General features: G+C 48.3%; 16 protein-coding genes across 16 annotated transcripts; 7 read left to right on the forward strand and 9 right to left on the reverse strand.

Moving 5' to 3' along the window:
* Positions 1–26: 26 nt before the first annotated feature.
* Positions 27–605, forward strand: COX20 (Cox20p; the record flags this gene model as incomplete). The annotated part of the gene is made up of 1 exon (XM_037285591.1): positions 27–605. One exon carries the CDS (start codon positions 27–29, stop codon positions 603–605), a length of 579 nt encoding a protein of 192 aa, XP_037141487.1.
* Positions 606–820: 215 nt separating this feature from the next.
* IVY1 (Ivy1p) lies at positions 821–2092 on the reverse strand (the record flags this gene model as incomplete). Its single annotated transcript, XM_037285592.1, has 1 exon — positions 821–2092. One exon carries the CDS (start codon positions 2090–2092, stop codon positions 821–823), a length of 1272 nt encoding a protein of 423 aa, XP_037141488.1.
* Positions 2093–2324: 232 nt separating this feature from the next.
* On the forward strand, positions 2325–3059 carry MRPL11 (mitochondrial 54S ribosomal protein uL10m; the record flags this gene model as incomplete). The annotated part of the gene is made up of 1 exon (XM_037285593.1): positions 2325–3059. The coding sequence occupies one exon, from the start codon at positions 2325–2327 to the stop codon at positions 3057–3059; it is 735 nt and encodes a 244-aa protein (XP_037141489.1).
* Positions 3060–3275: 216 nt separating this feature from the next.
* On the forward strand, positions 3276–4136 carry TRM8 (tRNA (guanine46-N7)-methyltransferase; the record flags this gene model as incomplete). The annotated part of the gene is made up of 1 exon (XM_037285594.1): positions 3276–4136. The coding sequence occupies one exon, from the start codon at positions 3276–3278 to the stop codon at positions 4134–4136; it is 861 nt and encodes a 286-aa protein (XP_037141490.1).
* Positions 4137–4243: 107 nt separating this feature from the next.
* Positions 4244–4804, reverse strand: MGT1 (methylated-DNA--protein-cysteine methyltransferase; the record flags this gene model as incomplete). Its single annotated transcript, XM_037285595.1, has 1 exon — positions 4244–4804. One exon carries the CDS (start codon positions 4802–4804, stop codon positions 4244–4246), a length of 561 nt encoding a protein of 186 aa, XP_037141491.1.
* A 170-nt stretch (positions 4805–4974) lies between these two features.
* On the reverse strand, positions 4975–7029 carry HG536_0H01930 (uncharacterized protein; the record flags this gene model as incomplete). The annotated part of the gene is made up of 1 exon (XM_037285596.1): positions 4975–7029. The coding sequence occupies one exon, from the start codon at positions 7027–7029 to the stop codon at positions 4975–4977; it is 2055 nt and encodes a 684-aa protein (XP_037141492.1).
* Positions 7030–7271: 242 nt separating this feature from the next.
* GGC1 (Ggc1p) lies at positions 7272–8174 on the reverse strand (the record flags this gene model as incomplete). Its single annotated transcript, XM_037285597.1, has 1 exon — positions 7272–8174. The coding sequence occupies one exon, from the start codon at positions 8172–8174 to the stop codon at positions 7272–7274; it is 903 nt and encodes a 300-aa protein (XP_037141493.1).
* A 405-nt stretch (positions 8175–8579) lies between these two features.
* Positions 8580–10430, forward strand: PCF11 (Pcf11p; the record flags this gene model as incomplete). The annotated part of the gene is made up of 1 exon (XM_037285598.1): positions 8580–10430. One exon carries the CDS (start codon positions 8580–8582, stop codon positions 10428–10430), a length of 1851 nt encoding a protein of 616 aa, XP_037141494.1.
* Positions 10431–10511: 81 nt separating this feature from the next.
* On the reverse strand, positions 10512–12212 carry ASF2 (Asf2p; the record flags this gene model as incomplete). The annotated part of the gene is made up of 1 exon (XM_037285599.1): positions 10512–12212. The coding sequence occupies one exon, from the start codon at positions 12210–12212 to the stop codon at positions 10512–10514; it is 1701 nt and encodes a 566-aa protein (XP_037141495.1).
* Positions 12213–12499: 287 nt separating this feature from the next.
* SIR4 (chromatin-silencing protein SIR4) lies at positions 12500–16300 on the reverse strand (the record flags this gene model as incomplete). The annotated part of the gene is made up of 1 exon (XM_037285600.1): positions 12500–16300. The coding sequence occupies one exon, from the start codon at positions 16298–16300 to the stop codon at positions 12500–12502; it is 3801 nt and encodes a 1266-aa protein (XP_037141496.1).
* Positions 16301–16549: 249 nt separating this feature from the next.
* ADK1 (adenylate kinase ADK1) lies at positions 16550–17227 on the reverse strand (the record flags this gene model as incomplete). Its single annotated transcript, XM_037285601.1, has 1 exon — positions 16550–17227. One exon carries the CDS (start codon positions 17225–17227, stop codon positions 16550–16552), a length of 678 nt encoding a protein of 225 aa, XP_037141497.1.
* A 796-nt stretch (positions 17228–18023) lies between these two features.
* Positions 18024–19991, forward strand: MSC3 (Msc3p; the record flags this gene model as incomplete). The annotated part of the gene is made up of 1 exon (XM_037285602.1): positions 18024–19991. The coding sequence occupies one exon, from the start codon at positions 18024–18026 to the stop codon at positions 19989–19991; it is 1968 nt and encodes a 655-aa protein (XP_037141498.1).
* Positions 19992–20148: 157 nt separating this feature from the next.
* Positions 20149–20547, reverse strand: HTA1 (histone H2A; the record flags this gene model as incomplete). Its single annotated transcript, XM_037285603.1, has 1 exon — positions 20149–20547. One exon carries the CDS (start codon positions 20545–20547, stop codon positions 20149–20151), a length of 399 nt encoding a protein of 132 aa, XP_037141499.1.
* Positions 20548–21091: 544 nt separating this feature from the next.
* HTB1 (histone H2B) lies at positions 21092–21493 on the forward strand (the record flags this gene model as incomplete). Its single annotated transcript, XM_037285604.1, has 1 exon — positions 21092–21493. One exon carries the CDS (start codon positions 21092–21094, stop codon positions 21491–21493), a length of 402 nt encoding a protein of 133 aa, XP_037141500.1.
* A 775-nt stretch (positions 21494–22268) lies between these two features.
* CCC1 (Ccc1p) lies at positions 22269–23213 on the forward strand (the record flags this gene model as incomplete). The annotated part of the gene is made up of 1 exon (XM_037285605.1): positions 22269–23213. The coding sequence occupies one exon, from the start codon at positions 22269–22271 to the stop codon at positions 23211–23213; it is 945 nt and encodes a 314-aa protein (XP_037141501.1).
* Positions 23214–23313: 100 nt separating this feature from the next.
* Positions 23314–23901, reverse strand: RSA3 (Rsa3p; the record flags this gene model as incomplete). The annotated part of the gene is made up of 1 exon (XM_037285606.1): positions 23314–23901. One exon carries the CDS (start codon positions 23899–23901, stop codon positions 23314–23316), a length of 588 nt encoding a protein of 195 aa, XP_037141502.1.
* Between the last annotated feature and the right edge of the window lie 8 nt (positions 23902–23909).

Here is a 23909-nt window from a genome sequence, read left to right on the forward strand (position 1 = left end):
GAGTGTTTAGAAGGTTCATTTCGACTATGGTTTGGTGGCTGTCTGGCGGGAAGAAAGAGGAGGCAGAAAAGGCTGAAGATGGTGGACCGAAAAGCGATGCGAAGCAGGGACAATTGACCAACTATTCGAGGGGCCAGAGGATTTTGCTCGAGGATACGAAGCCCAGATTCAACGGTGAGACTTCGCAGAGCCAGCTGGCTGTTTCGCAGGAGGAAGCGAATTTTAGGAGAGCATGGAACTCGATATCGAAAGAGGACTTTTCGTTTGGCAAGCTGACGGCGATCCCCTGCTTCAGGGACGCTGGGCTCGTCGGATTCACCTGCATGTTCGTGACGGGGGCAGTGACGTTTCTGTACCACAAGAATCCGACCAGGGCGGCGAACTGGTCTGTCGGAGGACTACTTCTGGGCTCTGTGGTGGGATGGGAACAATGCCGGCTGAGACGCAAACGCAGCTTCCAGGTAGCCCAGATGGCGAGGCAGACGGTCGCGGCGAAGCCGAAACCGATGCTGAACGCGGTTGCGCACGATGAGAAGACCAAGCACCAGTGGGACGGCCATACGCAGCAGGAGCAGCAGGGCAAATCGTGGTACAAATTTTGGTGAAACAGCGGACTCTGCTGGCGTCGTGGTAATCGGGATTTATCGTTGCATACAGTTGGAACAGAATCGCAAGATCCGCGGTTCTTGCAGCGTGGGGGCTCGAAATGCAGAAAGCTAATTATGACATCCAAACGGCATCGCTGGGCACTCTACCAATCCAGAAGCTCTAGATTGCGCCGTATAGTTTAATGATACAAAATATAGTTACTTATGATATGCTATGGAGACAGATCGGGATGATCCTGACCATTTTCTCTGTCGGGATCGCTCCTTGTTTCTGTCGGTTCCAAGGCTAGTGTCGTCAACCCTGCCAGGATTGTCCTCTCGTTGTCCTCCGAGGCTTCATTTCGACTTCGTCCGCTGCCCGCCAGGGGTAAGGAGAACGAATTATCGAACGCGGCTTCGTCATCTTCCCTGTCTCGGTCCTCTTGCTCTTCGTTCAAAGAAGATGCATGCGTTCGGAGCGAACTCAGGAGAGGAGACTTGAGCGTCTTGGACGTCGACCCTGCTTTCTTCGGCGTGCTTGGCTCCTGTACAGTATTGCCCTTGCTATCTCGGTCGTCACTCGACAGAGCCCTGTTTGGTGCCTCTGGCGACATGTCCTCGTCGCTGCATATCGTCTCTTCGTCCTTGCCAAACGGGTCCTCCGCGTCGATCAGCAGCTCGTCCAGCCCGCCGCCCGACCATCCTTTCCTGGCAACGCTTTCCGAGATCTCCACCCGCGCCCTTGAAACCGTCGCCATCTTATCCAGCACTTTGTCGCATGTCGACTCCACCAGGTTGTACGAGTTCTGGTAAAAATCGTGTCTGAGCGTCTCCAGGTGGTCCAACTGCAACTGCAGGTTCAGAAGACTCTCCTTGTACTGCACCAGATTCCTCACTTTCCGCTTTGCCAACTTGGTGTTGTGCTTCTCCTGCAGTTTCAGCTTCATGCTCTGCTCCTTGCATTCCTTCTTGAACTCGTTCTCCATGGTCCTGAACCCGACCTGGAACTCGTCGATCTCCTCGAGAAGCTCCTCATCCAGCGCAGAGTCCAGACATCGTGCCATGATGTTCTCGTGGTTCGCCACCAGATAGAACAGCCCGCTGGCGCTCAGAAACTTCTCAGCCGTTCCGTCGCTGCAGCCCTTCAATCTCGCCAGTTTCTCCAAAGCCTGCGCCATGCAACCCGCATGGTTCGACACCTCCCGCAACGAGCAGGCATACCCCCGCGAGCTGCTCCGCAGCTCGCTCATCGCATCCACCGTGTCTTTCATGTCCCTCTTCGTCACCAACGTCCGCAAGTCGCTGATAGAGCTCATACCAGACCGCACGCTTGCCGGCGTCATCCGCCGCTTGTACCCGCTACTCCCACTGCCCAACTCCCCGCTATCCATCTTCGGCAACCCACCGATGCTCGCCGTCCTTGTATTGTTAACAATCGGATAGAACTCTGACAGATGAGGCGCAAACCTCTCCGGAGAAGTCGTCCCAGATATGCGATTGTCCATACGCTGCACCACACAAGCTTCCAACACCACAGCAGCGCCTCTGCCAGTGAACCGTCAAGCTCTTAGAGCATTCAAGATTGAAGTTCAGTTGGCTAAGAAGGTTCGTCGACAGCGACCTCCTTAAGCCCAGCTAAAGTAAAAATTTTGGCTAAGTATGGGAAGTTGAAGCACTTTTAGCGTCTCTAAAGGCCAATTGCCGGCTGTTGATGCTGATTTGGGTGTCGATTGAGTGATGGAGCTTACACGGTTGCTAGGATTTAGAGTTGGCGTCGGTTCGGCGCTGAAGCGGGTCGGGTTTTGGTCGAGAGAATATGGTGTGGCATCAGCGAAAACGAGGTTACAGAGCCATACGGATGCGGCAGGGCGTGTCACTGTGAAGCCAGCAGACTCGAGAAAGACCTTTCTGATCGATTCTTATAAGCATTTGATGGAAGCGAACCCGGTGGTGCTGTTTGTGCACTACAACAACCTGCTGAAAAATGAGGACCAGCATTACAGATCGTTGGTGAAGCAGAACGGCGGAAAGCTGACGATGCTGCGGAACGGGGTGTTTGGAGCGTACTTGAAGAACTCGCACGCGGCGGATCCGTGCGGGCCGATAAGCCGAAAGGAGCGGAACAGGAACCATCCGCTGCTTCCTCTGTTCAAAGGCCCTACTGCAGCGATTTCGTTCCCCGAGACGAGCCCCGCCAGCGTGGCCAAGATCCTGAAGGTGTTGGAGAAGGCGCAGGACAAGCTGTTTGTCGTTGGAGCGAAAGTCGAGGCGGAAGTTTACGATGTAGCCAGCTTGAACCAGTTCAAGACGCTGCCGGGCAAGACGGAGCTTCAGGCGCAGCTGGTGGGGCTTTTGAACGTCCTGGGAGGCGCAGGCCTGGTGAGAACGCTGGAGGCTGGATCCCAAACGCTATATTTGACGCTGTCGTCGCATCACGAGAGCCGGAGCTCCAAGACCGGGAAAGAGGAATAAGGCATTCAGTAGACTATATATCACATTCGCAATCATCGACCGTGTAAATACAATCATCATGAGCAGACAGTAGCGACTTCTGGTGGGTCTTCAAGGTGCCACTTCAGCAGAGCTGGAAAATTTTCAGCTCATCGCAGACTCGAGTCTACAAGACTAACAAGCAAAAGTGCTCTAAGCTGCTGCTGGGAACCGTTAGGAGGCTGGATTGGCGTTATCATGAAGACTAAACCGCTAAGCCAAGACCCTGGCTCCAAAAGATACGCCTACCGTGTCAATAAGGAAGAGAATCGTAAAGAGCTTAAACATGTCAAGATCGATGAGAACTCCGTTGCTCAGAAGAACGGGAAGCTAGATTTGCCAAAGAAAAAATTCTATCGCCAGAGGGCTCACTCCAATCCCTTCTCAGATCACCAATTGGATTATCCAGCCAGTCCTGATGAAATGGACTGGTCCAAGCTTTATCCGCACTTCTATGATCAGGAAACCGGGAAGATGGCCAAGCAAGTTACGATTGCGGACATCGGTTGCGGTTTCGGCGGTTTAATGGTCGACCTATCTCCCGAGTTCCCAGACGAGCTGATCCTGGGAATGGAAATTCGAGTGCAAGTCACCAACTATGTTGAAGATAGAATCATCGCATTGCGAAGCAATCATGCCAAGGAGGAGGGCTATCAGAACATCAATGTCCTGAGGGGCAATGCGATGAAGTTCTTGCCCAATTTTTTCCATAAGGGACAGCTATCGAAGATGTTCTTCTGCTTCCCTGATCCGCACTTCAAGCAGAGGAAGCACAAGGCCAGGATCATCACAAACACCCTGCTGAGTGAATACGCATACGTACTTAAGGAGGGCGGTGTTGTCTACACCATTACAGATGTCGAAGATTTGCACCATTGGATGGTTAAACATTTGGAAGAGCATCCACTCTTTGAAAGGTTAAGCGAGTCTTGGGAGAACGAAGATAAATGTGTGTCCATAATGAGAAATGCCACAGAAGAAGGTAAGAAAGTCGAAAGGAAGAGGGGCGACAAGTTCGTCGCTTGCTTCAGGAGAGTCCAAACTCCCGAGATAATATAAAACCGGCGCATCTGTGCATAATTTACCTCTTTGATATGGTTTGAGTAATTCTGTAGATTAACAACGATGCAGTAGTAATCGTACGCCGGTCACAGGATACAAATGGGCTAGTTGATTTGCTTCCGGCGTCTTTCATGTGCAAGCAGCTTCTTCTTCAGCGAGGGACCCCATCTAAAATTGCCAACATCACCACTTACTGGAAGACATCTATGACATGGAACTATTAGCGCGAGTTTATTTTGACCAACTGCATGTCCTACCGCTCTGGTCGCTTTAGGCAACCCAATGTTCTTCGCCAGAGTACTGTAGTTCACAATCTGGCCAGCAGGTACTTCACGTAATTCGTTCCACACTTTCTGTTGGAAAGGCGTTCCAAATAGGTATTCATAGTCTTCAGTAAGAGGTGTACAGTCATCCAAAAATGCCTTAACGCTTTCTGCTATCGCCATAAATTTTGGATTGGCATTTTCTGGAGAACCTTCCCTCAATACATAGTTCACCTTCGTTTTACGGCTTAGCTTCTGGAAGTCTGCTGTAGCATTCTTAAGACCCTGTCCATTATGCAACCCTAGCGAAAGATAAACCAAGCGACTGCTAACGTCTCGTATAACCAGAAAGGCATTCGTAGACTTACACTCGACTTCAAAATATGTCAGAGATTCTTCCATGGGGTGATCAACTGCTTTGTCACAACTTCATGATATGTTGTTCAAGTCTTCGTTAAATGTCAAATTTACTATCCTTTTACCAAGTACGTTAAGATAACGCCTTGAATCGCAGTCGGACAAGAGCACTGCTACCTAAATCTATATGTAGTATTCCGCAGTACCTAAGATAACTAGCTACTAAATTCGATATCATTAGTAGACAATGTCCCGTAAGCTCCAGTGTCATTGTTCCCTCTACCTCCAAGATTGACAATTCTGCTGACAAGCAAGGATAGACTCTCCGATCCGCGTCTGAAAGCAGTTTTAATTCCTTTGTTACTTTGCTCAGCTTTAAACTCTAGTACCTGTCCAATGGAAGGTGGCTCGAGCGACCCAAGTGGGAATACATTGGCAGCGGGAGTCCGAGATTGGATACTTTGATTGCTCCAGCTCAAGGGCCCCGCGCCGGCTGCAATGGGCACCGCTGGCGGCAGTCTATCGGGGACTGGACCGGTGCTTTTGGTCGACAAGGCATCGATATCCATGGCAAAACTGCCAGTATTTATATCCGATGACCTTGAAAAGCTGAAGCTGGACGATCTGTCGTCAAACACAGAATCCATATCCTCTAAACGTAAACCTGCGGTCTCTGGGTAGAGTTTGAAAACGACCGCAAAGGATGTGAAACAGGAAGTAGCGTGAATCAAGTACAGTCTCCAGGATATCTTTTCCTGCAATACTGGTGTCATGATACCGACAAGCCAGTTACACAGCCAGTTTGTCGCGGTTGATGAAGATGCCATTGCCGAACGGGCAGATAATGGAGCGATCTCAACTGGATATAGCCAGGGAATTGGGCCCCAACTGAACCCAAAGAAGGCGTTGAATATAATCACAAATGCAACAACGAGCCTTGGTGTCGCTGCGATATTGGCCAAGAGAGACATTGAAATCGATACAAGCGCACACCCCATGAAGAAACCGCCAGTCAACAAGATCGGCTTTCTACCCCATTTATCGACCAGCGTCCATGGTGGTAGTGTGGACAACACATAAATCAAGCCATTGATCCCAGTCATCAAAATCGCTTCCCTGCCAACCCAGCCCGCCTGTTCGAAGACCAAGGGGGCGTAGTAAGATATCACATTGATACCATTCAGTTGAGCAAACATCTGGGAGCTCATGGCAATCAGCATTCGTCTCCTGTAACGTCTGAAAACTTGCAAGTGCGATTTCCCCTCGCCTTCCATCCTAGAAATGAGTACGGTCTCCTTAATTGCCTGATATTCCTCCCTAGCCTTCTGATCTTGGACATCGCCGTCGCTATGAAGATCAGCAATCACAATCAAACCCTCCACGTCATGGTCGTGGTTTAGCAGCCAACGGGGGGTCTCGACAATAACAAATGTGCCGCAGAATAGCGCAGAGCCGATTACACTTTGTAAAAGTAAGGGAACTCGCCAAGAAGCATTTCCTTCGATAAAAGAACAACCGTAATCAATCCACACACTTGCCGCATATCCAACGATATTACCCGTAAACTCTATGCAGGCTAATTTTCCTCTGTTGTGCGGCGGCGATATCTCTGATTGATATATGGGAACGATTGTGCTGAGCAAGCCGACACCCAGCCCACTAATGGTCCTGCCAATGATCAGATGGATCATCTTCCCTGCAAACCCTTGGAACAGCCCGCCAATGACAAATATCAATGACCCATACATGATGGTACGTCTGCGACCCCATTTCTCGCCTAGCCTTCCGACTAGCAGCGACGAGATCAATGCCCCGATCTCCAAAATAGCGACCATATTACCAATAGCTGCTCGAGACGGATTGTTGAACTGTTTCTTGAAGTATGGTCCAGTGAGGCATCCCGACATTACTCCCTGGTCGTAGCCGAACAGGAACACTCCAAGCGACACAAAGATCGACGTAAAATATAGCAGCGGTCTCCCAGTCAGTATAGAATCCTTCACTCTCAAATGCTCCATTTTAATCACATCAGGACGTCTCGATGGATCGAACAACTTCCCCACAGAAGTCCTAGGAGAAACGGACGAGTTTCTTCTCAGAGAATTATCTCCCAAAGCCTCAGAGCTGGCTGTTCTGCCCTGCAAGCCTCCTAGCCCCATATCAGCATGTTCATTGTCAATTTGTTCCTGTCTCAAAACCGTTCCCGCATCGATACCCACATTCCCGCCAGCTGCCGGTGTTTCACGACCTGCCTTATCACCATTATCCATATTGCATGTAACCAGACTGCAGTACACCTTGAATAAAGCCGTACGGGACCCAGATCTTGCCTAGCAGCCTGAACTATCCGTTAACTCCAGACTATATATACGACTTCTCGAGGCTATACGGACCTTATACGTGTATTTGGTCACGTGTTTCCACTATTAGTTACAAGAATCGCGATTTATCAAGTCCTATAGAGTCTAGCGCACCGTACTCGATCAGTTATGTGCTGTGTGTGCAGCTCTGCTCATTTCTGTAGCAGTTTGTCGAACATTGGGATGAACGACTGCGCCAAGGCGAAGGAAAACACCAATTTTGGACCTGTGGTTAGCAACTTGGGGGTCAAGCCCTTGAAAAAAGCAGTTATGCCTTCGTTCTGGAGCGTGGTCTTGACGATGTTGAATCCGCTTTGCGGGTTGTCGAAGTTCTTGTTCTGAATTCTAGTCTTGATGACGTCCAGCGGCGCAGAAACAATCAGAGACGCCGAGGCGCCGACGATCGAGGAGATGAAGTTCTGGCCCCAGGTGGCCTGGCTGTAGTCCTTCAACCCGAGAATGTACTCCTTGGCGAACGCGTTACCGCCGAACAGGGCGAACGAGCCTGGGGCGTTCCGGGCGGCAGTCCAACCCCAGCCCCTGTAGAGGTTGAAAAGCCCCTCGTCTCTCAGGATCCTGACGAAGCCTCTGCCCCGGAAAGACTCAGGGTTCGTCTGTCTCTTGATCTTCAAGACGTCCAACGGTAGCAGCACGATTTCACCGATGCCGATCAGAGAACCAGCGGTCGCAGATCTCAACGCCTTACCGGTCTTCTCGCCGAACGCATTGTCGAAATCGGCCTTGTAGTGCTTGTTCAGGAACTCGTTGGCGAATGGCTGGCCACCGTACTTGTACACTCTCTGCAGAACCTTGTACACTGCGGCGTAACCCAAGCCTGGGAACAACGTCATCAAACGCTTACCTAGCGGTTCCGCGCTGTGCTCGCGGAAGATCACACGGTTCAATTCCACAGCCGACGTGATTTTGGTGTGGTTGGACATCAATCTCTTCGAGATAGTGTCGACCGGATGGAACACTCCAATCTCCAAGATGCCCGCTGACGCGGATCCCAGCAAACGCGCAACACCAGATTGCTTTCTATCGTTACCTGCCATATTGTCCAGTTGATTCGCCAGATTCAGAGACCACTTCGAGCGCTGCCAACGAGAGATATGTCCTGTAGTTGAAGATATCTGGTAGGTTTTCAATTTTTTAATGCTGATTGGTAGTGAAATTTTTCGAGCAAAGAGTCATGGCAGCAGAAGATCGATGGTAGAACGGTCAAGCTGGCGACTACGGCCCATCGGAGACTGGATCTGGGCTGATTGACCCCGTATGGAGGGTCCTAGGCCGTTTGAGCTTTAATGCTGGCATATGTGGCGGATACGGCGTCTGTAATATGTGGTGTGTGGGTGTTTGCGTCGCTTCTCAAGGCGTATAAGCAAGGCCCATCGAAAAGCTTACAAGTTCACCACTAAGAGCAGCTGGTGTGGGCTCTCAGGAGGAGCTATCGAGTCGTAATGGATAAAGAAGGCGAGATTATCGTGAAGGATTTCGTCAGCATCCTGGAGGAGTTGACTTTCAACTCGAGACCGATTATCACGACGCTGACAAAGATCGCTGAAGAAAATATGCCGTATGCTCAGCATTTTGTGGATGCGTTGGAGGCTAGGATTGACCGATGTCCGCCTAAGCAGAAGCTGTATGCGCTCTACGCCCTCGATTCTATCTGTAAAAACGCTGGAAGCCCGTATACGATATATTTCAGCCGAAACCTGTTCAGTCTTTATAAGAAGAGTTATCTGTTGGTGGATAATGCTACGAGGACGAAGATGATACATCTGTTCAAGACCTGGATGGATTCCGGCGATACGCTGGCCGGGGCTCCGTTGCTATTCGAGAGGTCTGCGTTGGAAAAGATAGAACAGTTTCTCATAAAGGCGAGTGCTTTGCACCAGAAAAACCTGCAGTCGATGTTGCCGACGCCTACGGTGCCGTTGCTCACCAGAGAGATTGACAAGCTGACCGCGTTGACGACCGAGCGTCTGAAGAATCAACCGATGGATGAAAAATTGAAGATGAAGTTAGTTGTGCTCACACAGCTCAAGCAAGAGTTGCATAGGGAGAAGCTAGCTCCCGGGGCACTGAAACAGCTTCAGTTGCAGTTGAGGCAGATCTTTGCGCAGGATCAGCAAGTGTTGCAAGACATCCAGAGGCAACAGCAGCAGCATGAGATGGCCATGCTGCAGCAGAAACAGCTGCATCAGCGAGAATTGCAAAGTGAAAATCAAACGCTGCCGTCGAACAGCGGTTCGTTCATTCCGTTGTTCGGCGATAGCTCAGGCAGTAGTGGAATGTCTAGTCTGTTTGGCTCTTCGATGAGTGCAGTGGGACCACCAAATTTGACAGCTTTGGACAAAACGTATCAGCTCTCCAAGATTCAGGGCCTTTACCACTCGTTGGAAGCGGAAGGTCTGCTCTACAAACCTCCCAAAGAATCAATTGTGAGCCTTTACTCGAAATTGGGAGGGCACAACCACCTAGCGTCGGGCACTCTCGCCTATCAACAAGGGGTAAACCTTCCACCATTACCGTTACTGCAGGGAATACTGTCCGATTGCAAAGCCCATTTTGCAACTGTCAATATAGATATTCTAAATACTCCAAACCTACAACTGTCTCAGCAGACCATCGAGGATGATAATCCAGTAGTCGGTTCGAGTTTAATTCATCTGCTGTATCGTGCAAAGCCTAATAAGTGTAATATATGTGGGAAGAGGTTTGGGAACAGTGTCGGTGAAAAGAAATCGCAGGCTGATCATTTAGACTGGCATTTCAGAATCAATAAACGAATCAAAGGCTCCGAAATGACAGCGAACGCTTCCGGTAGCGTAACTGGTCCAACTCAAAAGAACATTCAATCTAGAAATTGGTACTTGCAGGACTCGCAATGGATCTCGTTCAAAGACGAGGAAATAGTCTCGACAACTTTCTCATTGAGTACTGATGGAACCGCCCATAAGATGACTACAGCAAATCTTGAAGACCAGACTCAGTACAGTTCGACAGCAGCCACAGATACGGGCGCCCAGGAGAGTGAGAAATTCACTGTTGATGAGGGTATATTATTGAGGAAACATGTCGTTGTTCCAGAGTCTGCAGTAGACATGTCTTTTCAATGCCCAATTTGCAAAGAAAATGTTACCGGACTGTACGATGAAGAGCTTGGTGAATGGGTCTGGAGGAACGCTATGGAAGTCAACAATAAATACTTTCATGCAACCTGCTACTACGAAGCAGCGAGGAATAGCGATAATCCGCTGGGTTTGCAGCTCGATCTAGAAAAGTTGAAGCATTTGGCCTCTGAATAGTGGAGTGCAGGATGTGAAGCATGGTAAGTTACTGACGCTTGATTACATATAGAGATTAACTATGTTCATTAATTACTGCCTTTATAGTGATGTTCTATCTCTGTGCTCATTTGCACTCGGACTTTCTAAATAGACGTCAACTTTATCGCTCATGGGATTTAGCACTGGGGATTCCTGTTTGATCGCTCGACCACTGTCATTGATGCCATTCTGCATGTTGGATGGCGTTGCCGCTCGAAAGCTAGTATTGGATGAAAGTAATCGCTGATTTGCTGCTTCTGAGTTGAAATTGTTAACACGATATTCATGTGTAGTGGAATGCAATAAATGCGAATGGGGCAAACCGTCCTGTGGTGTTGAAGCAGGGAAGTCTGTCAGCGGTCGCGTCTCGGCTCTCGACAGGCCTTCAATTTGTTCCCTCTGCCGATGAATTACAGCCTCCAAGGATTTGTTTTCGAGCTTCGAATGCTCTAACTGGGTGTTCAAGAGTTCGATGTCCTTCCTTCGAGCTTCAGCGAGCTCAGAAAGCGACTTGTATGATTCGACCGCGGTTTTATAATTCCCTTGTAAGTTATTCATCTGCGCTTCCTTGTTCTTATAATACAGAATGGTCTTGTTCTGTTCCTGTATCTCGAATTTGAATTGTTTGATATACTCGCCAGCCGTTTGGCCAAATCTCGCCCACTTTTGGAATATCTGCTTGTCGTACGCCAGGCGCTGCTCGAGCTGAAATCTTGTATCTTGTTCTCTTTGAAAGGCTCTTTTCATATTGGTCAAGCGAGCATCATGGATTGACCTGACTTGAGTCAGCTCCTCATGCAGTCTAATAATTTTAGCCTTCAACTCCATAACAAAGGGACTTTCTAACTGAAAAGCTTTTCGCTCGTCGCTAGTGGCAGATATGTTCTGCTCCGCAATTGCTGTTAAAGTTTCGTATTCTTCCAATCGCCCGAGGATTCGAGACTCTAGTTGCTTTAACTTTCCGTAAGCCGTCTCATTGCTTTTGGATAATTCACGAGGCGATACGCCTTGCCCTTCGGTAGTTGCATGTTCGCCTTCGCCGCTCTCCCCAATGCTCGGAGCACTATCCACGCGTTTGTTATGTTCTTGCACTCCGATATCAAGCCTTTTTGACTCACGGCTCTTAGTCTCATCTACCAACTGGGCCGCCAAGCTTTCTCGTAGAGCTCGGTCATCTCGCAGTCTCTCATTTTCTTTGCTTAAAACCGCAATCCGGCCGTATAGGCTTGCCAATCGAAGTTCGTATCTCATAATTTCATCTGACATCTTTTGAAGGCTTTCTCTTATCTCCCTCTTCTCTAACGGTAATTCCACTGAGCTGCCTAAATTCCCACTCGATGTGCTGCTCTTGGGAGGCAAACTGCTTGTCTTTTGGACTTCCTTACGCCTGTTATCAGAAAGAAACCCATTCTCGCCCTGTTTCTCGTTATCTGCAACCCCAGAAGGGAGCATTCGGTGATTGAGCAACCCATCCAATTTGATCTGGCTTTGACGATTCACTGGTGATTGTCTCAGGCAGCCATTTAACTTTATCCTCGGGCTAACTGTAGGTTTCGAGACAGAGACTGGTGCGTTGCTGACTTTATTTCCATTCCTCGTTTGACCGAAACTTCCAATCTTCTTTCCACTAGAATAAATCCATATCTTCTTCAATTTCTGCTCAAAATTACTCACGTCATCGCCAGTTTTCTCATCCTTACCAGGTATCCCCTTCCCAAATCCCCGGCTTCCAGCGTAGTGACCAAGAATCTGATCTCCCATAACTTGAGCAAATTCGAATCAACAATGAATCGCTGAAATGTGCTCGATCCTTACCAGGACATGCCATTGAGCTTCGCAGCCGTTTCGCCAAGGTTCCTTCAAGGTGACGCGCTTTAAGTGCGACGCGGCGATCCTTCTCACTAGAAACTCTAACAGCTAACAAGTGAGTAGTTAAGACTGAATGTTCAGCTATATAGTTGTGATACTTCGTACAGTTTTGCACAAGCTTGAAGTTGAAGCTTAGTTAAGTCTCAGTTCATATGCTGTGAGGTCGTGTCCAGACGACGTCAGTCAAAGCGATTGGCTAGATCGCGTTTATTCTTGGTGATCTTTCTGAGCTGTAGCTCCCTTTGGTAAAGAGCTTCCGTGTAATCTTCAATTGATTTGTCTTTCTCCTTGAGCTGTCGCTCCGAGACCTTGAGTTTTCCATGTAGCGAAGTAATTTCTAATTCTTTCTTCATGACGTCTTGACATAGAGCCAAGATGAGCTTTCTGGCAGCTTCTATTTGCTTGTCTTTCTTCTCCAGCTGCTCTGATGCTTCCCGCAGAATCGGCTCGAACTCTTCTTCCAGTGCGTCGCTCTCGCTATCAGTCTTGTCCATATCTATGTCCACGATTTCAGCCACACTCGTTTGGCTTTGCTGAACTGCATTTCTGCCGGTTGGTGCGGTTTCCTGGCGTGATTCTTTATGTGCCGGCTTGACACTCTCGATGATGGCAGTTTTTTCAGGAGCATTGGTAGTGGTGGTAGTGTCGCGAATCCTCGTTTTAGTCCCTAGTATCTTGTTGACGCCTAGCCGTGCTGTCGAAGACTGCACGGCAAAAGCTTTTGTAAGGGGAGCCATATTTGGCGCAAAAATCCGCACGACAGGCTCTTTAGCCGCTGGAACTTTGGCCACTGGCTCTTCGGTAATAGTCTCTCTGGTATGGGGTTTTCTTGCAATATTACCTTCGGCAGTAGGCTCTTTGCTAACACGTTCCTTAGCTTCAGCTCCCTTGGCGATAGCTTTCTCTGCACCGACTTCCATCGTACCCGTAGCCGGCATTTTGGAGGCTGGAACTTGCTTTATGGTAGCTTTTGGAACTGACTCTTCCGTAGCGGTCGCTCGTTTGGTCCATTCTTTTAAAAAGTTCGAATCTTCGGCAACTCGCTCCCCGGCAAAAGGCCCTTTGACAACATGTTCTTTAGCTTCAGCTCCCTTGGCAATAGCATTGTCTGCACCGACTTTCATCGTACCCGTAGCCGGGATTTTGGAGATTGGAACTTGCTTTACGGTAGCTTTTGTTACTGACTCTTCCGTAGCGCTCGCTTGTTTGGTCCATTCTTTTACGTTTATACCCATATTCTCCAGGAACTGATATGCCTTCTCGATAGACCATACTCTCAAATTTTTATTAAGCGCTGAAGCCCTCAGGGGATCATTGAGTATGCTCTCAACCGCTTTCGCTGCCTTAAAGTTGTCGCTAGATATAACTATCTCGACATCCGCATCAAGTTGGCTAGCGATCCTGGTTCCAAACTCTGAGTCAAAAATGCGCCTCAATTGAGCGATCTGCTTACTATGCAAGTTATCAGATTTCTGGGAGCTGGGACCTGGACCAAAATCAAACAATATAGAGCGCGTTTGCAGCAACGCACGCCAGCTCCGCTTCCACATTTCGCCTGGCCGTTTTTCTGGTAGTCGGACTTGTTTAGGAAGACTTGAACCGGCAAGAACCTTAGAAGGCGACTGCTTGCCTTCTTTACCAAATTCGGCAGCAAGTGGACCTCTTAGGGGAATAAACTCTAGTTTGCTTCTTTTATGCAATTGCTGATAATAGTACGCATGGGAGTGTTCATAGTTTTCTGTCGAGCATATGTTATTCGTCACGCTAACTTTCGGATGAGACGCCATTGAGGAGTGCTTCGCTATTCCTGGCTCAACCAGGTTCATAACCGTACTCTTGCTGAACCACGATTTTTCATCAAACTTGGCTCTCACTTTAATGGCCAATTCACGATTGATTCTTCTTCTTTCGACTTCAGGGTCCTGGTGCAAGGAATCCTTCCCTGCACTGATCGGACGATCGATAGAGGAGTTTTCATGAAGTGTTCCATGAGAAACCGGTCGCTGCACTGAAGAATGTGCTTTCGGTGACTCGTTGCGGCCTGGATTCACGAATCCCTTAGGAGATTGCTCTTCGTTGTCGGTCGAGGTCTCTTCGGAATCAGTTAGGTAAAACAGTTGAGGCCTCGAAAGGTTCTTGTCCTCTTCCAACTGTTGATCGGCAGCGAGCTTAGGAGGTGCCGTGTCTTGAATAACCACCGCACCTCTAAGATGATGTGGCTTTTGTCGAGGCGTAATGTTTGGACGCTTATCGTTAATTTTCTCGCTAGTGAAAAGTTCAATATCGGTAACAATTCTCGCCTCAACTGGGTGCTCGGGCTTTCTGTCTTCATCAAGCCCCGATGTTGATCTCGCACTTCCATCGATTGAATGGGTGTCTTCGGACTTGATCAGCATATTGTTTTGATAAAGTTTAGTAAAAAGGTCTGCTAAAGCCTGTCTCTGAGAAGAAGTATTGGGCGGTTCCTGCAGTAGGGCATTATTCCATTTCTCTGCTATACCCATCAGTGGTCCCGAATCCATACTTTTCTTGGCAGTTGTAGGGTGCACTGGGTTAAGAATGTTGTTTTCTTTATTGAACTGTTCTTGTTTCTGGTTTCCAACACTATTTCTCATCTCTGAGCTTTCTTGTGGGGCTTTATGAATACCAGCACTGGTGGATTTTGCATCCCGGTTAGCCGTTAATGTACGCGTATGAGAAACAACCGCTGGAATATCTTTGTTACTTTCGCTGGATGGAGATCGATCTTTAATAATATCTCTGGCATTATAATCCTCTTCATTATTCAGTAGTGACGCGACACTAGGTATTTTGGAAAGAGAAGTCACTTCACCATGCGCTTGCGGTTTGGAATTGTTATTCAACGACACTGTATCTGTGCCTAGATCTTGCTCTTGATTTGCCTCAATGTTTCTTGGCATTCTGACGTTTTTATTCAAGGACGCAGCGCCTGCCTTCGGTCGTTGGTCTTCGGCTATCACTGCATCAGACCTCGGCGCTTTGAAATCTTTATTCATCGACACAATATCTGAGTTCCGCTCTCGGTCTTCGGCTACAGCTGTGCCATGTTCTGCTTCTTTGAAATATTTATTCGGCGAAGCAGCATCTGCGGCAGACTGCTGATCCTCGGACATTGCGACATCAAAAGTGCGCTTTCTGGCAACTGAAGATTCGATTTTCCGACTTGTATCGTTGATCGCGGATGGCAGTTGGGTCTCCTCTTTGGCTGCAGGTGGTTTTTCCACAGCGTCGCTTCTTTGAGTAGAGTCACTTTCAATAGTTGGCATCTCTTTGTGCACTTTTGCATCTGGAGCCTGCTTAGTAGCTTGGTTGGATATGTCAAGCTGCAATAGATTCTTAACGCTCGAAGTAAAAGTTCTGTTCTTTGAGAAAACCTCATAAGGCGTTAGCTTTTCGTGCGCCAGTTCACCAAGATTGGTGTGCCCTCCTTCACCCGGTCGTTCTGTAACTTTTTCTGATGGCGCTGTTCGTACTCTTGTTGATTGATTGACGGATATAAACTCTGGTATTGTAGTGCCGCTCCGCGAGAGCTGTTGCATATCTGCTTTGTTCACTGTGACATTATGAAAATTGCCAACCTTGCTCTTGGACCGCAATAAACTAAGCAATCGATCCTTCGGTATTCTCGTTGGCTTTAGCAGCTTTTCCTGGTCCGTGGCCTTTTTGTTCTTTGGCGAGCTCTTACTCTGAGGAACAATCCCTAGTGCCGGTCGTGATGCTGAAGGAGATGCTGACGTAGATTTCTGCTTCCACGATTCAGCGGTAGGGGTAAAGCGAAATAATGGGATCTGTCGCGGCGGAGGAGTTCTGTTATCTAGCAAAGATGGTTCATCTGAAACCCTCGACTGCTCAGCAGCCGGCAATTTCGACAGCAAGGGGATAGTTTGTGTAGAGATTGGTGATGACCTGGAAGCTGGTGATACAGAACTCCCACTGCTAGAGTCGGAATCGTTCTGCATCGCAAACACCACTAGATTAGAGCGTTCGGAGCCAGAAAATTCCCTCGAAGCCAAAATTTCCACTCTAGCTCAAGTGAAATGACCAATGATCTATCGATGGCGACCTGGAACCGCTATATGACTCTACTACGTTAGGTTCCGATGGTTGACTGGTCCCTTGGACCTGCCTTACTGTAGCACAAGAACATGGTCATCATACACGGCAGTACTTAGCTTGAGTAAATAGTGAATCTACCTAGATGACCAGGCTCAGTTCCTACCCAAGGCTTTCAGGATTGATTGCCACACGGTGGCGGGGGGCTGAGAGGCATCGACACCGGACCAGATGCCGGTTTTCTTGTAGAAACCGACAATTGGCTCGGTTTGCTCGTGGTAGGCTTGTAATCTTTTCTTCAAAGCGTCAGCGTTGTCGTCTGATCTTTGGACCAATGGCTCTCCGGTCTCATCGTCAATCATGTCCTTCTTTGGTGGGTTGAAGAGCTTGTGGTAAGACCTACCGGATGGTGGGTGAACCAATCTACCGGTGATTCTGGCAACCAACAGCTCGTCGTCGACTTGCAATTCCACGGCCTTCTGCAGAGGTCTGCCCTGTTCAGCAAGCATTTGGTCTAGCTTCTCGGCCTGTGGGATAGTCCTTGGGAACCCGTCCAGGATAAAACCGTTCTTGCATGCCTCGTTGTTCAACAATTCGTCCTTGATCATGTTGACCATAATCTCATCAGAGACCAGACCACCTTTGTCCATGATCTTCTTGGCCTCGATACCCAACGGAGTGCCCTTGGCAACCTGCGATCTCAACATATCACCGGTAGCCAAGTGAGCCGCGTGGAATCTTTCCACCAAGTTTGGTGCCTGGGTACCTTTACCGGCACCTGGTGGTCCGATTAGGACCATTCTGATGGAGTCATTGGAAGTTTCTTGAGCCATAGTGGAGTTCTGCCTTGCCTTATAGTAGTAACCTAAGCCGGTACAACAAATTGACCCTCAAGAACCGTTGATGGTCTGCAATTGACCACGAATCTTATTGTCAAACGTCTCGAGACCCGTTGTCCAGAGTCTGCTGCTGTTCGCCTGCATTTTTCGTACCGCAGGACGCCCTCTGATTGGCCAATCGTAGTAGCTTGAGACGGGTAACCCATTTCAGGAAGCTTACAGGCTGTAGAACCTTCTTGAGAGCAATATCTATCCTGCAACGCATTCTCCCACTTAATAATGCATCTGAGACATCCAGAAGGTCTCTTGAACCGCCATCTGGTCAGTTGTTTTGTTTGCTTTTGTGCGCGCTAGCGGCTGATCATAAAGCCGCCGATCTCTTACCTAAACATGAAACTCTACAAGAAACAACAAAGCCAGTTAGAGGTCAAAGGGTATCGTTGGGCGGCAAAACAGATGCTTATGCGGTTATAGGGCAGTGTTGAGATGGTAAAGACGATCAGAAAGTGGCAAAAAACGCAATTTTAGAAATTTGCGTTTCTCAGGCCTTATAGATGTGAGAATCAAATCCTTTGACTGGATGAAGTGCTATTGTTTTATTGAAAGATCGACAGCTGTCGCTTTATGCAAGGAATTGGGCCCTCATGCGATGTTAGGCGAAGTTTCCCTCAAGGCGGACCTCTCGGAGCAAAAATTGGAATGGAAAAAAAGGATGCGATAAATAGCAGAGGTGTCGGGACACAGTCTGTGTCGACTCCGGCAAGATTGAGGTGTCTAGTCGACTGGAAAGATGGTTTTTGGCATGAACAAGAGAGAACGAAGGGTTCCAGACCTTTCTCGATACGATTACCACTACCAGAACAAAGATGATTTCAACAGGAGTTCAAGACTGTCAGCGGCGGCTGCTCACGCAGCATCAGCGGGTGCTTACGCACCCGGGACGCTGCGTTCGCAACCGCAGAGGAGCCAATCGATGACTCACTCGAGCAGCCAGGCGATCAGGAGGGTTGCGCCGAATCGAGGACCAGCAAGAGTGCCCAAGAGTGGCTCAGGGCACAATTATCCAACATATTCGCTCCAGGGCTCAACACAACCAAGGAGGGCCTCTGTGACTTCAAACAATTCTGCTGCGAGGGTTCGCAACGGCAATGGCTCAAGAGCCAACTCGATCACTGTGAAGACCACGGAGGTCAGGGATCCGCAGGGAAGAACGCAATCGATTACCAGGCGGACAATCAGGAGGGTCAACGGATATGAGTATGTGGAGACTACGACCACGACCACACAGGCAATTCCGATTGTAGATGCTGAGAAACATTTTGACGAATTCAGTGGTAATTACATTATACAGGAGGACGATGGAGCAGAGGAGCCTTCTGAAGGAGAGCAGCCGAGCCGGGAGCCTCGTTCGGGACATGCTTATACTGCTCTGACCGAGCCAAAGCGATCATCCGGCGCAGCACTAGCTGGGGGTTCGGAAGGCGAGTTGCCGTTGGATCAGACAAGCAGTCTTTCGCAGTTTTCAGATGCCTTGGAGTACATTCCGGATCAGACCAACAGGCACAGTAGACAGCAACGGAAGACGGTGAGGCAGGGGCCTGCGGCAGGTAGTCGGAAGTCCCCTCAGCAGGCATCGCAAACTCGCAAGCAGCAACCGAAAAGGGCTCTTACAGAAAAGGAAATGTATGCAAAGGCATATGCGATTGCTCAGCAGAGCGTATACAAGACGGATGACAGTGGTTCTGGAGCCTCGGCGCCGCAAAGTCGAATGGGACAGAGGACACTTCGAGACTCAGCATCAGTCGACGTTGGCTCGACGATCAGCAGTGGCTCTTCAGGAAAGCCGAAATCCAAGCCCAAAAGAATAAGCTCCTTTTTCCAGCGGAATGGCAAGAACCAAAATGAAGTAACTGAGCAATCTGTTCCCCAGGAGATCGAAAAGCCACAGATTCAAGCACCCAAGTCTCCTTTGCCTAAGGCACCTGTTATCACTGCAAAACAAAAGCTGAGCGACGAGGAGATGTATAGGCAGGCGTTAGCAATCGCACAAGAGAAGTACGGTCAGAATCAGAAGCCAGTACCGACGAATCCAGCCCCAGCGGAGCCTCAAGAACAGGTAAATGAGCCATTGCAGCATACCAGCAGGCAAGAGCCAGTGAAAGCGACTTCCTCCGAAGCCGTTCAGCGGTCGAACAGCAACGTGGAAGAGCAGGATTCGGATGTGTTTGAACGTCCTGAAGCAACCACAGCTACGAAGACAACCACCCCCGAGGCCAATGAAGGTGCGCAAATAAATGAATGGGAGCGTTACGATATGGAGCATCCCGAGCCCGAAGGCAAGAAAGCTTCTGGTGAGCGCAAGTCAAAAATTAAGAACATGTTTGAGAAGGTCAAGCAATTTTCGATCGAAAACAGTGGTTACCAGCCGTCCAAGGGATCCACGACTAAAGCTGTTGCTGTCGAGTCCCAGGCTGCAGAGGAGATCAATATAATAAAGGTGGCACCTCTTGGGCGTAATCAGAGCATTTCCTCTCATGGTGCCTCCACTACGAGAAATGTCGAGGAGTCCTTAGAGACAACGAACCGTCATTTCGATGACCAGGCCAGCGAAACATCTTTCCATAGATCCATCAAGAAGACCGTCGCTGCTGAGCCACCGCAACAGCAAGAGACTGCCCCAACAGAGGAACCGACAGCCAGAAACGAAACAAAGAGGACCAAGAACAATTTTCTGAAGAAACTGTTCAGTCGTTCGTAAAACACCAAGAAACCGTTTGTATTATTATTAAACACATATTTCATCACTCTTAAATTTTTTGGAGGTTTGATTAAATCTTATAATATACACTTAAAATTACCTTACATAGAAGACCCTGATGACGACCCAATTTGATACATATGCTCAAAACCTGCCCCTACAACTCTTGAGAAGCGTTACCTGGCTTTGCAGACTTCTTTGGCAACAAGTTCTGGTGAATGTTTGGCAAGACACCACCTTGGGCGATAGTCACGTTGCCCAACAGCTTGTTCAATTCGTCATCATTTCTGATGGCCAATTGCAAATGTCTTGGGATGATTCTGGTCTTCTTGTTATCTCTAGCAGCGTTACCGGCCAATTCCAGAATTTCGGCAGCTAGATACTCCAAGACAGCCGTCATGTACACTGGGGCTCCAGAACCGATTCTCTGAGCATAGTTACCTCTTCTCAGTAATCTGTGCACTCTACCGACTGGGAAAGTCAAACCAGCCTTTGCAGATCTTGATTGGGAAGCTTTGGCAGCAGAACCAGCTTTACCACCTTTACCACCGGACATTTTAATCTCTTAGTTATATAGGATATGTGTATGTGTTTGATGCTTATACGAAGACGACAAGAGAAGAAACCACTTCCAACCCTAATCACCGTCTCTTTAAATACGTTTGCCAGATTGCTTCGCGCTCAACTACCTTGGGCCCCTTACTTTTCCGTGCTCGCAGCTTCTCCTGCTCGTGTGAAATCCCTGGAACGCCAATCTTGGGTTTCCCGCGCTCGCCAGAAATTCAGTTTTCACAGAATCCGACCGGTTCGCTTAACTATGGGCAGACGTCCCGGTTTCCCGATGCGGAAAGCGGGCGTTCCCGAATTTTCGCTCCATCGCGCCCGTAGTTAAGCCGGCCTTTGCAGCGAAATTCACAGAACGCCACCCAAACTGCGATGTATACCCATAGTTAAGCTGCTCATTTGCACTCGGGGCGATATTTCGCTGTTTTGAAGCCCGAGGTGTATAAAAGAAGAGGCGACAGCTGTCTTTTACGATTTCGCAGCGACTGTTTTCTAAGAAACTGCTAACACAGTATCAAACAACTAAGTAAACCATAATGTCCGCTAAAGCTGAAAAGAAACCTGCTTCCAAGGCTCCAGCTGAGAAGAAGCCAGCCGCCAAGAAGACGGCTCCTTCCACTGAGAACAAAATGAAGAGAGCAAAGATCAGAAAGGAAACCTACTCCTCTTACATCTACAAAGTTTTGAAACAAACACACCCTGACACTGGTATCTCTCAGAAATCCATGTCCATTTTGAATTCGTTTGTGAACGATATCTTCGAGAGAATCGCCACCGAGGCTTCCAAACTGGCTGCTTACAACAAAAAGTCCACCATTTCCGCCAGAGAAATCCAGACTGCGGTGAGATTGATCTTGCCCGGTGAGTTGGCTAAGCACGCCGTCTCCGAAGGTACCAGAGCCGTTACCAAGTACTCTTCGGCCTCCAGCCAGGCTTAAGCAACGCGGGGAAATTAGGATGTGCGTACACGCTAGCCTGTACGTATGTCTCGTTGTTCGGGGATCTTTCTAGTGTATAGTAGTGTAGTATTAATCATTTAACGAATGTGGTAAACTGAATTCTCTCTTTGTTTGGTGCAGACCGCTTTACCGGCTGTCCTTCACTGCCGCCGCTACTGTCTGAATGTGCGTTATCGGGCACTAAACATAAACAGACAAACGGCAGACTACCGAATTTCCCATGAAAGAACTGCTCAAATCTTTGAAACAAATATATCACTGGTGCTATTGGGCAGTAGCTAATGCTTTCCAAAGAGATTTGCTCCAGTATCGCAGTAAATTTCCGGCGACACAAATTAGTGACGCCGAGTATTAATTTTCGATTTCACCAGCTTCTGAAGACAGCGACGCAAGCCATAATCGTCGTGAATCCTGGGCAGCTTGCAACATGACCAGCTGGGAATCTCAGCAGTTTGGCTTCTTTAGCTTACTATTACTAAAGCTCAGCGTTGTGATTGGACCGCGGGCTTAGCACAAATGGGAAAAATACTAGCAACCGTGGAACTGACCTATATACGCAAGACCGATGAGCAATTAACATAGCTTCGTACCAACCACAAGGTGGCTGCTGTGGATCACTAGGACCTCATAGCTGCCCGTGTACTGTGCCACTAGGCGTAAGAGACTTGGAGGAATACCAGCGGCGATTTGGCAAGCTAGAATTGCGTCAAATAATAAACACTGTGGAGGCACAAATTGATAGATAACGTGGGATATGTCGGTGGTTGCGCTGAAGAATGCTGTTGTGGGGATTATCTCGTCGAGGAAAGAGAATTCTCCTTTATTGACTAATGACAATAGCTCATCGGCTTCGAGAGAGTTTTATGGCACCAATGCGGACTTAGAGTCTGGTAGACCGGATCCTGCCAATTTGAACCGCAGCAGTAGCAGTACGGAAAGTGGTAAGCAGAGTTCAGACGCTGACCGGAATAATTCCTCTCGGAGTAAGCGTTCGGAGAGCGGATGGTTTAATTCCGTAGACCCTCGAGTGATCAGTGATATGATCATCGGGCTAAGTGATGGCCTAACGGTGCCTTTTGCTTTGACAGCAGGGCTGTCCAGCTTGGGAGACAGCAAATTGGTGATAACTGGTGGGATTGCTGAGCTGATCTCCGGGGCTATCTCGATGGGCCTTGGTGGTTATTTAGGGGCCAAGAGTGAAAGTGATTATTACCATGCTGAGGTGAAACAGGAGAAGAGAAAATTCTACGATAACACGGCTCTGATAAATCACGAAATAGAAGACATTCTATTAGAGATCAACCCAAATTTCTCAGATGAGACCATTGTCTCCTTTATCAAGGATTTGCAAAAAACTCCAGAACTCATGGTCGATTTTATCGTTCGATATGGTAGAGGCCTAGACGAACCTGCAGAAAATAGACAGTCCGTTAGCGCAGCCACCATCGGTGGTGGTTATTTCGTCGGCGGGTTGGTGCCATTACTTCCATATTTCTTCGTCAGCGAAGTTGGTACAGGTTTGATATGGTCCATAGTGATCATGGCGATCACTTTATTCTGGTTCGGTTACTTCAAGACTCAGGTTTCAATGAGCAATAACTGTACGCTACAGAAAAAGATAAGTGAGGGGTTTCAAATGGTTGCCGTCGGCGGGATTGCGGCCGGTTCTGCTTGGTTCTTCGTGCGGATCCTGGGTTAGATGCGAAGATTCTTTCAGTGATCACTCACTGTGTCAACAAACTGTATACTATATCCATAACAGATCTATTCTAAATCATTCCTCATATATCCGAGCCATTTCAGTTCAATATCGTCTTTAAAGTGTCTACATCAAACATTCCCGTACCATCCTTCAATACGTTCGCCAGCATAACCAGAGACTTGTTCGTGAAATCGGGAGCATCCCTCAGTGAATTTATCTCTTCTCCATAGTTTTCAAACATAATGCTTAAATATGCGTTCTTGTTTTCAGCGTCAGTCCTACTCGTCCTCTGACCCTCCAAAGCTGAGCTCAGTTTCTTCCTGTCCTCTTCCAAAGTTCTCTTCACTTTTACTAGGTCTGCCCCTTGGCCTTTGATATGATCAGTTCTATCGGTTAATTCAGTCCTAGTGAATGGGATAGCATTTAGTTGATCTCTTACTTCATCGTCGAGTTTTTCCACGCTCGTCTCTTTGCTCACTTCCGGACCACCAATTGCTTCATCATCCGTTAACTGGATATCCTCCTCTTTCACTTCTTCTAGAGACTTATTATTCTCTCTCCCATAGTCATTATCTGAGCAAGAATCTGAATCGGAAGAGTCGGAAACATCTGCAGTTCTTCTCTTCTTTCTCCTTCTGGATTTTTTGGCAGCACTTTTCGCTGCTCTGACTTCACCTTCAGCCATTTCGAGTG

The sequence above is a fragment of the Torulaspora globosa genome, chromosome 8 (genome assembly GCF_014133895.1).
Source record: "Torulaspora globosa chromosome 8, complete sequence".
Taxonomy (NCBI): domain Eukaryota; kingdom Fungi; phylum Ascomycota; class Saccharomycetes; order Saccharomycetales; family Saccharomycetaceae; genus Torulaspora; species Torulaspora globosa.